Raw genomic sequence first — 11,174 nt, forward strand, 5'->3', positions numbered from 1 at the left:
AACCTAGGGTGTATGTGTGTATTTATTCAGAGTGATGATTTATAAGTGAAAGTACATGTCCAAAAAGTTGATTGTCAAGTGAAATACAAAAGCACAAATAATTTAGACATTTGAAAGAGAAAGCACATGAGTAATCATGGTGACTTACTGTATATTTTTCATTTTACATGAATATTGTCTATTTAAAAACACACACACACACATACACGTGCATTTTAAGGATAAGAGAAGACCAGAAGATGCCGTTGATACTTGGGAGGAAATAAATTTCATTTCAAACCTTCCTGTCTCCAGGGCTAGCACTGCAGGCATCAGAAGCCCAACCAGCAGCTCTTTCTAGAGTTGCCATTTGCATGTCAAATTTGAGGTGGAGTTGCCTCATTTGTGCATTTAACCTTCTCATATTCAACCTTGGGCATTCAGCAACTTTATGCCCTTATTTTTTTCTGTAATGAAAAACACTGTAAAAGTATATCTTGCATATTTGCTCTTTTTTTTTTTTTTAAAAGATTTTATTCATCCGACAGAGAGAGAGAGACACAGCGAGAGAGGGAACACAAGCAGGGGGAGTGGGAGAGGGAGAAGCAGGCTTCCCGCTGAGCGGGGAGCCCGATGTGGGGCTCAATCCCAGGACCCTGGGATCATGACCTGAGCCGAAGGCAGACGCTTAACGACTGAGCCACCCAGGCGCCCCTTGCATATTTGCTCTTTGTTATATATTATACATTACTGAAATTTGAGACTACATGAACCAGGCATACTATACTTTTGTGGAAATTTAAGGGTTTTCAAGGATAATTTTTACTAACTGTAGAAGTCAGTATGCAGGTTTGGGCTTGCTACATGCTGTCTTAAATCAAGTTCTTAATTGGTTTGAGCAGGACATGTAAATACCTTGAAATTGTAGGTGGCCTGTTGTATATGCATTTGCATTTTTTTTCTGCTGAGAAAATTCGGAGCCTCCTTCAGATTCTCAGACCCATCCTTTCTCTTATAAGGTTAAGACCCCACTTTAGACTAGGTTTCCCCCTGGCACTTTACCTGAAATTTGGGAAAGAGTTAACTAGTGAACAGTGGGGGGGCTCCCTGGGGGTGTGGCTGCTTGAATCAACTGGCTTTTCATAAACAAGGAAATATGACAGAACACAGATTAGCACCTTTCCTAAAAGAAGACAACTCTTTATCAAGATAATACAGTAGGATCTATTTCACTCTAATTATGAATATATGTAAAGTTTTATCAAAGGGTGAGTAGTACATGTTTTTATTTGATGTGTGTACCATTCCCTGTTACATAAATGGCAGATACCTTGCATACATGTTAACAATCAAAATAATCTGGAACTGAATCTGCCCATTTTTTACCATTTAAATTGCTCAAAAGTAATAATATGTGATTAAAAATCTAATTCAGAATTAGCAATCTTTAAAACTATGATAAAATTACTATCACGAATGATTTAGGAGGGACCCTAAAAGCAGTGAAATGCATTGAAGACTATGATGGTCCCATCAGTTTGTGATTTAAAGTGTCCTTGGAATCTACTCTCTACCAATGTCAGGTATAACTTGTAATTCAACACGGATCATTCTGATGGCCCTAATGCTGAGAAGCAGGGTAATGTCTTCCAAAGGATTCCACCTTCTCTTGATTATGATTATGTTTTACATGAACCTGAAAGGGCAAATAACATTCAGTATTCAATCTAATATCCTCTTGGGCAATGAATGCATTTCCAGTGCCATGATTTGTACTAAAAGCTAAGCTTTCAACAGACAAAAATAATTTTCCAGAACTCCCCTAAATAGATTCTGTATTTCAAGGAACAAATACTTGGAGAACTGACAAGAGTCAAATGATGATCATGACATGACAGAAGGGAAGTTCTCAAGAAAAAGAAAAGCCCTCTGGAGCTAGTGGTATAGAGCTTGGAGAGCTTCAGAGAAAAAGATTGGAGTGACAATGCTCCCTCTTGAGGGGTTCTAAACAAGGGCACAATTATCATAGAAATTTCAATTTCTTATGACCCTCTTTTCATTTGTAAATCTAAGGGGAGACCTTCTCATAGAGGCCTCATGCCAACAAAGGGGTGTCCATGTTGAAGGGAAATGGCAGTAGGGTAGGGTGAGGCTGACCAAGGCTGGGATTTCAACAGTTCCCTACAGCTCCTTCATGACTTACAGAAGATTCAGAACTTCATGCTCCATTTGGGGACAAGGATAAGACTAGAGTTTTAATAACAAGGACAAGAAAGTGAGGACCTCATGATGAGAAGGAGTATCAAGGACCAAGGACATGGGAAGATACCAAAGCCAGATAGTACAGGAACTTAGGGGTCACCACAAAATTCAAGGCCCCTGTCCCCACTCCTATAGCTTTACATGAACATCTGTTGTACCTAGATCCAGATGCCACCCAGGACAAAGGGAAGAGGAAAAGCAAAGATGAGGTTCTAAAAATACTTAGTCTTCACCCCCATGATTGAGTTTGGACCTGGGCTGTGAAAACGGGATGTAAATAGTAGAATTTGCCCCTTTCCAAAGAAATCACTCAGTTGGACTAAGTTTAACAGAATGAATTAAGATCAGTTGTCTCCTCTAGGCAGGCTGGGGGCTCAAGAACAAAGTTGAGTTCAGTTATTGAAAAGAAAGCTACCTCTTTTTCTCAATAGTTTGTGACTGTCCAGTTTATGACCCATTACTCATTCATGAAGACAACACAGTCCCTGACCTCAAAAAGCTCACCAACAGTAACAGATACATGAGTAATTAGGGCATGGCATAAGGAAGTAGGGGTGTGCCTAAGGGAGTGTGGTGGCACCAAAGAGGGAATGGTGGCCTCTGCTGAGACAGGGTGAAGAAGAGACAGTCTGTGAAATCTTCTTAGAGGATGCAACATTTACAATGGACACATGAGTTTATGGCAGATGGACAAGAAGGGGAAGGGTATCTATGAATTCTAAATAATCAGCTGCTGTTGGAACAAAGAGTGCCAGAATCCTAGGGCAGGGAGATGGGGAAGGAAGGTGGGGAACAGGTAATGAGTCAGGCTTTATTACTACATATATATCTATTATAACACCATAATATATCATTAGATAGGAATGGTAAGCAATCAGCAGGTTTTAGGCAAGAGGTCTCTATTCAGATTTGTAGTCTAGAAAGACCAGGGCAGCAGATGGAGAGTGGACAGAATAGGAAGACAACAGAAGTTGGACACCTGCTAGGAGATGTTGAAGCAATCAAGAAAGGGAGGGTCAAAAAGTCAAGAGCCATGAGGATGAAGATTCAGGGACAGATATAGGAGGCTTTTATGAGATAGAATCTGCTATCATTTCTGACCATCTGGATGTAGATAGTGAAGAAGAAAGAGAACCTACGGATCTTGTGAGACTAAGGGAAATAGCAATAAAGTTCTTTGATCCTCTAAAGCCAAAGCGATGAGGGAGCAGAAGGCAGGCTGAGGGCAAAGCACAAGCTAACACCCCAAACGCCCCTCCCTCCGTGGTATATATGTGACATTCCTCAGGCACCCCTGGCTGCCCTGAACAAAGGAAAGGGAAAAACAAATGGTTAACTGATAGAGATCACAGTCATGCAGGACATGAGTCTCCATCAGTTTGCAACTGTCTTGATGATTTACAAGGAAAAAAGCAATCTCCAGAAACCTACAGACTCAATTTCCTGGATCCCTAATATCACCCTCCCCTCCACAGGACAGAAAATCTTATATAATCAGTCATACCCCACAACCCCAGTGCAGGTCTTTCCGCCCACGGGTCCTGTCCCCATGCTTTAATAAACCACCTTTTTGCACCAAAGACATCTCAAAAATTCTTTCTTTGCCATTGGCTCTGAAACCTACCACTTCAAACCACATCAAAGCAGTAATAGGAATGCAAGGCACTATAACACCTTCATCAGAACCTCTCCTGAGCCTGGCTCCTGTCTCCGGGTGGCACATGCTTTGCTGAAGTGCAAGTGCACTATTAAAATTCTACTGAGAGAAAATTTAAATTAAATGCTGGGTGATGATCCAAGCTAACTCAACCTTGGAACTCCCCCCGCCACCGCCCCACTAAACATCATTTATTCTCTCCTGCCCTACTTTAACTGTGGCCACTTTTGCAACACAAGCCTATTCAGCGATATTTTATATATGTAGCCAACTTATAAACCTTCTTCATAGCTCTAGAACCTATGAAGAGATTAAGAGCAGCCATTTCTGTAGCAGAATCAAAAAAGAGCTGGGGATTTAAAAACAACAAACGGATCCTACTTGGTAGGTGCCTTTTGTTCACTAAATGTCAGAATTTAAGAGCTGTGTGACTTCCTGTGATTCAGGAAAACATGTAATTAAACTGCCCATGGCCCCTTCAGAGGAAGCTGTCCTGTGAAATTGAAAAGCCCCCCAGTATAGTTTTAAAGGGCAGCCTGTGGGGTACAGAAAAAGGACTTTGGGTACTTGGTAGGAAAAAGGAAAGCAGGGACACACTGACAATTGTCCTATCAATTTAAATGTTCAGTGAAATGAAATGAACATTTTAAAAGCATGACAAGGAATTACATTTAAATGCATCAAATAAATAATCCCCTTAGAGGTGTAAGAAGGCAACCAAGCCTCCGGCCCAACCCCTGAAGGTTGGCGCATGCAGCCCTTCATTCCCACCCACTCTGCCAGCCATCAGATTCAAAAACAGAGGTGTGTCTCCATCCCTGCTTTCTTCCCTACGCCCTCCGCATTCAGGAAATGTGGCAGCTGGATGCATCTAGAATTTAAAGAGCATTTTGCTCCAAACCAAGAAAAATTTTAGAAAAATCATTATGTACCACATCTATTTTCTGAAACACCACTGAATATTGATTCAATCACAGTATGTGCATGTGTTAAGATGGCCATAATTTCAAGCAATAAAATGTTCCTTGCTCAATAAGCCATCAACTTTCCCCTGTGTTATTAAAGAATGGCCCATGCAGTATAATCACCAAACCTTTATTCTAGTCAAAGCTCCAACTTTCAAGTAGATTCTGTACTGGCATGTTGATTTGACCTAGTCAAATTGCAGAATTAAGAGGAATTTCTTTTCGGTGCCTTTTTGTTCAGTGGATTTTATCTTTCAAGGGTGTTAGGTTCAATAGGAGACATAAAGCAAAGGTCAAGAATCATCAGAATTACTCAATAAGATGCCTTAGTGAGTAAGGAAAGGGTTAAGGTATAGGCAGGGAGAGATAGGAGGCCCCTGACCCCCCTGACTCGGCTCACAGAAGGGGCTATATGACCAGGTTCAAAGAAATCCCAAATGTGGAGAAAGGCTGAGGGATACAAAACCAGAGATGAGGGAACAAACCAGACCACCTGGCCCTGAATGTGAGGGAGTATTTTTTTTTGGCACCTACATTGTAATCACAGAAAATGACCGGATCTCAAAGAAGAAGTAAGCCAATAAGGTAAGCCAAGTCCTTGCTCAAACCAAAATGGCACAAGAATCTTAAGGCCACAAGCTTCCCAGTCAGTTCTCAACAAAAGACTTCCACTAAAACCCCACAGTGGCAATCCATTCAGGACCTCTCTCACTCTGGAGAGCTTTTTCTTTCTGTTTCTGCTCTCACCTTCACTTAATAAACTTTCACTTTGGGGCGCCTGGCTGGCTCAGTCAGTTAAGTGTCTGCCTTTGGCTCAGGTCATGAGCTCAGGGCCCTGGGATCTAGCTCCTCCTCTGGCTCCTAGCTCAGCGGGGAGCCTGCTTTTCCCTCTCCCTCTGTGCTCCCCCTGCCTTGTTGTGCTCTCTCTCGTGGTCATTTACTCTCTCTCTCTCTCAAATTAAAAATAAATAAATAAGTAAATAAACTTGCACTTCACCCTTCTGTATCCACAAGATTCATTCTTTGACTCCGTGAGACGAGAACCCTGTAACCCTGTAACATTAGGAAGCACTGTGTTGGATGCTGTCCACCACTCACTAAGGCCAGAACAACGTATTTTTCCTCCACACTGTTGGGGCAGATTGTGTTTATTTTCTGATAGCAGGTGAAGTCAATGGCTTGTACTAGAAGAATGAAAACTGCCCCACTTGCAACCCTAGCATTCCAGTCAGAGTGTGGAGGTAGGAAGCAGACTCCCCGCTGAGGGAAGCCCCACCTCCCATGTCATCTCTCCAGGGCACGTGCTTATTGAGGAGGGTGGTGGGTGGGCAGAGTCACTCCCACTCCTCTGTTTCTCTCGCTTTTGTTGAGCACAGACAGTGCACGTACACAGGATGCAACGCTGCTGCGTTTCAAAGTCCCTCCCTTCCTCTCCACTCCCAAGGGTTCTACACCTTCTGACCCCCAGCAATCCAGTGACTCTCCTTCTAGAACCCTGCCAGAGGCTGCCATCGGAAGCAGGGCTTGCTAACCATCTCTGGCCAACCAAAACGTACTTGTCCTATGCTCCAAACCAGCAGAGCCCTGCTACAACCCTGATTTTTAACATGATAAACTTGATTCATGCCACAATATCAGCATGTGAAAATGGTTTAAAGTATAACACTTGCAAAAAAATAAAAAATTAAAAAATAAAGTATAACACTTGCAATGATAATCAGGCCCATACCAGACTTTCTAGGGCCTTAAATAAAAGCAAAAACTGGACAAAGATGTCTCCCCCCACTTCAACCCGGCTTAGTTATTGAACTTATACACAGATCTCTGATAGAAAAAACAGATTTTAAAAAAGCTAATTATTTTATCAAGTTTTATAAACATTTTACTTTACAGACTCGTTTATGTGCTCTAAACTCCAAACCATTTAAGATGAACATGTGATTCATGCTGAAATTAATAGTTTCTATCTGCTTAACATTTTATGCTAAAAGGAAAAAAGAGAAAATATAGTTTATGCCTTAGCATACACTAGGTATTTTTTCTGAGTATTATGTTTCTCTTAAAGGCCTAAATTCTTATATCTCATTTAGGTGAGAGATAATAGGACTTACAGATTTTTTAAATTTAATATTTAGATTAAAACTTACTCACAAATTTTCCAAAACATTATTATGTGTGTTTTCTCTCCACACCTTTCTAATATAGTAGGTGTCTGTCATGAAAGAGAGCTTTGGTTTATTTTCTGCTAACAATTAGTAATGAATTTCAGAAATGACATTTTTATTTGCTTTTGTTTTCAGAGTTGTGGTGATTTAAGAGGGTTATTAATAACATTTTTCTGTCCTCTAGAATTGCTCTATAGAATAGCTTCTCACTGGTCTTTTCATCTCATTCAGCAAGGAAAGAGCAGAAGTAACATAAATTTAATCTCAATATACATAAAGAGACAAACAATATTAAGCAGACCATAAATTTATTGTCTCCTAAAGCATGCCTAAAAATTGCAGATAAAGCAAAATGGTCAGGGTGCCGTGTAGATCATCACGGTCTTCCTACTGTGTGTGTAGGGGTGTGTGTGTGCCGTGTAGATCATCACGGTCTTCCTACTGTGTGTGTAGGGGTGTGCGTGTGGGTGTGTGTGTGTGTCCAGGAACTGCTTTGATAGCAGCCAGAGAGGCTGAGTCTGTGTTCCCCAGGACTCTATGGGCAGTGCCACAGGGAGTAGCAACACATGATAGGAGAAAAGTTCTGAAGTGTGGTTCTCCACCCAGTTCTGCCATGTAACAACTTATGTAACCACAGACAAGTCACTTCTTCCCTGGACCTCTGTTCCTCAACTGACTACCAGGAGACTGACTTGAAGAAAAGTCAAGGTCTGGCCAGTTCTAGGAGCCCAGGATTCCCTTTTTCTATAAGCATATAGTAGGCACTGGACACACCTGACCACCCAGCAGCCTGGCAAAGATTGCCCATTCTGGGACAAAAAAAGACTAAGGACATCTGGTTCGGCATACTACCAACTCTGGCATGGGTCAAAACAACATGCAAAAGGCGTAAATGTCAGCATATTGTATTGCTGAGATATGAATAATTTAGTATCTCAGGGCAGCCTCATTATCTGCCTGTGGTCACCCTGAAAAAGCAAGAGATAGTCTGAGAGGAGCATTTGCATGAGGCTTATTAGTTCATAGTTCCGGGCTCCTTCTCATCTTTCAAGGCCATGCCCAGCCCTTTCTGGCTGCCTTGCCCATGCCTGAGGGGCTGATGTTCAATCACTCCTTGTCAGGAAGAGCATGTATTCCCCAGGTGGCCACTGGTATGAGCAGCCACCTGCCTACCTGGTCACATCAAGGGAGGCCCCTTTTCAGGCCTTGGAAAATTCCTGGAAATTCCAGTTCTCCATGTTTGAATAGACAGCCTTTATCAGTCAGGGGGTAAAAATGAACTGAAACTATGATTTCTTGGTCACTGTACTTCCATTATGAAATTGCAACGGGGTTTAAAAGATGGAGATCTTAAAGAGCTGAAGAGGAATATAATCAGAGACCCTAGAAACAAGACTTTCCATGTCCCAAGAAAAGCAGCATTTTAAAAATTAATGTTATTCTAGAGCTCACTAGTAGGATGAAATATATATTCTCAGGGAGGGGGTAGGGAATAATAAAATCTAAAAGAAGATACTATGAGAATATGTTCTATGACAACCAGGCAACCAAATAGACAAAGATGATCTCTGAAAACCAAAACCCCTTACATATTTATAGTCTGAGGAAGGCAACTGATTTGACAGAAATGTTCAAACTGGTTTCCCTGCAGATTACCCCATTTGAATATAACAAATGAATTCCCCATACACAGTTGCCATGGCAGCCAGTAATATATCGGTCCATGCCCAGGCCCTCTCGGAGCCAGGCAAAAGATTGGGACAAGAAGCTAGAAGATGTATTGAGGCCTGACCTCTGGTTTAGTGCTTCTCTCTTAAGCTTTCACATGTGGTGCCTGTGCTCCTGGACTGCATATGTGGAGTCAGGCACAGAGACATCTCCGTCCAGAGGAGCGGAATCCTGAACAAATCAGGGTGGGCCTAGTGAGCATGAGGCAATCCACCTGTCCTAATATGCTAATTTCATATATTGCCATTACTACGTCTTTGCCATTTTCAGTCTCATGGGGGAATGGGAGTTGCAGGGAATTGACTCTCTTGCATCCAGATACACACATTCATTACCATTAATAAAGAAGAAAAAGGCAGGATTACAGTGGATACAGTGGCGCTCTTCTCAGGTTCTCACTTCAGAGCACATGCTGCCAGGAATCCTGGCTGCTCTCTGCTCCCAGCTCCAGGTAGTACCTCTCACTGGGAATCTCCCGCAGCTCCGGGGAACTGCTCCCCCTTAGGTCACACCCCTGCCCAAGGTGGCACCCAGCTGCGACTGGCTGATGCCGAGATACAATCCGCGACGGCTCTGCAAGAGCACCCCAGCTCTCCATCTCCTGGAGAATGGGCAGTGGCCTCTGTTGCAAGCACACTGCCGTCCCATGTCTCTCTCGCCCAATCCTGCCTTCCATGCTTCCTCCCAGGTCTAGCTCCTGTAAGAACTCTCCGATACACCTGCCACATGTGACGCCCAGAGTCTGTTTGAAGGGAACCCAATCTAAGATGAAGATGAATGAACATGAATGGGCTAATCCAATCTGGCCAAGCCAAGTAAACCTTGGGTTAGCAATTTTTGAAAATGAGTTGCAATCAATTGGAACATGTTTTCTATGAAATGTTCCCAGTTTAAGGAAGAAAATGACCTTTTCCAAACTGTATTCCTATATTCACTCTGTATGAGAAGAAAAGATTATTAAACTTTTGAAAAAGAGAAATATGAACATTTTCAGCTCACAATCTACCTAGAAGAACTGTGGAGGAGAAAGTCACATCTGGTAAGGCACTTGTGACACACAGGAGGGACCAACTCCTCATATGTGTATCTTACACTATTTAGGCAACAGTGCATCTGCTTGTCCCTGGTGCTCTGTTTAAATGGATGGGTACCCAGCAGGAGCCTCTTACCTCCAGGACCAGCCACAGCTGTCCTCCCACACAGTGATCCGCTTTGTAAAACATCCCATAAAACTTTACAACATTGGGATGATTCGGAAGAAACTGCAAAATGTTGTATTCTGCTTCAATCTCTTCATCCATATCCTACACAGTGTAAAAAATGCACATTGGATTAAGTCTAACATCTGGGGAAGGGTTCAGGTATGATATCATTAATAAAGCATATTTATTCTGTATTTTTAACGTCATCATTACTGTATCTTGAAAATACCTAACAATGGACATTCACATCCCAAATAAAACCTTCTAGTTATTACATTAATAAAATGTCATTATATCCTTTCCTCTTTAATAACACTATTACAAATAGCTATTTTATTTTAAAACATCTGATTTTTCAAAGTAGTTAAGGAGAAGTAGCTTGAAGGGACCCAACCCAGCTTAGGACACTTTATAACCTCACTGTGCAAGACAGCTTCCAGCATTATAACCTAAGTGCTCAGTGCTCTAAAAGAAGATGAATGAATACCACAAGTCTAGGACACTTTGTAACTTACAAAGAGACTAGACTCTGCATAAGGGAGTGAAATACATTACTCTTTCCAAGATAACTTTTGAAGAACCCAGAGGGTTAAAACCAAAACAACAGTAAAATGGACAAGAAACAGAAATTCAAGGAATTTTTTAACTCCAAATGGAATCCCTTCTTTCAGATGAGCTGACAAATCATGACTCATTTTGAAATTTCATGCCAGGTTTCATGAAAATCATCCCTAGAACCAGGAAAGAAGCTGAAAGCTTAATGTGCATGAATTATATTGTGGTTTCAATTTACTACCATTACTTACACTGATTGGATCCAAAATTTTCACTGCAGCCAGGCTCCCATCTCTCTTGTTAGTTACCTTATAGACCTTGCCATAGGTGCCTTTACCTATGGTCTCTATAATTTCCCAGGTATCAGTGGGATCTGGAAGTGATTCAAATCCAAGCATTGTGGGGTTGTAATGAAACAATCCATACAGATGTTTCCTGATGGGGAGAAAAGTTTGTTATGTACAACAGATCACAGGACTGGGGGCATTGGGCTTTCAAAACAAGAACATTCGTGTAAAAAAAAGATTTTATTTATTTATTTGAGAGAGAGAGCTCTATAATTTATTATAAAATAAATTTTATTTATTTATTTGAGAGAGAGAGCTCAAGGGAGCATGAGCAGAAGGAGGGGCCGAGGGAGAGAGAGAAGCAGACTCCCCAC

The 11,174-nt window shown here is 41.7% G+C and overlaps 1 protein-coding gene across 2 annotated transcripts in view; it reads right to left on the reverse strand.

Moving 5' to 3' along the window:
• Positions 1-10,944, reverse strand: part of MYO3B (myosin IIIB) — a 382,159-nt gene extending 371,215 nt beyond the window's left edge. The window contains exons 1-2 of one of the 2 annotated variants that reach the window (XM_088022122.1): positions 10,765-10,944; positions 9,926-10,060 (exon numbers count right to left, since the gene is read on the reverse strand). In XM_088022122.1, the coding sequence (XP_087878248.1) occupies positions 9,926-10,060; positions 10,765-10,911 (282 nt within the window). In that variant the 5' untranslated portion in view covers positions 10,912-10,944. The remainder of the gene's footprint in view (positions 1-9,925; positions 10,061-10,764) is intronic. The other variant, XM_088022121.1, reaches the window with a different exon arrangement.
• Between the last annotated feature and the right edge of the window lie 230 nt (positions 10,945-11,174).

The sequence above is a fragment of the Eumetopias jubatus genome, unplaced genomic scaffold (assembly GCF_037043125.1).
Source record: "Eumetopias jubatus isolate StellerSeaLion01/CBP00866 unplaced genomic scaffold, mEumJub1_p1.0 scaffold_3, whole genome shotgun sequence".
Lineage (NCBI taxonomy): Eukaryota > Metazoa > Chordata > Mammalia > Carnivora > Otariidae > Eumetopias > Eumetopias jubatus.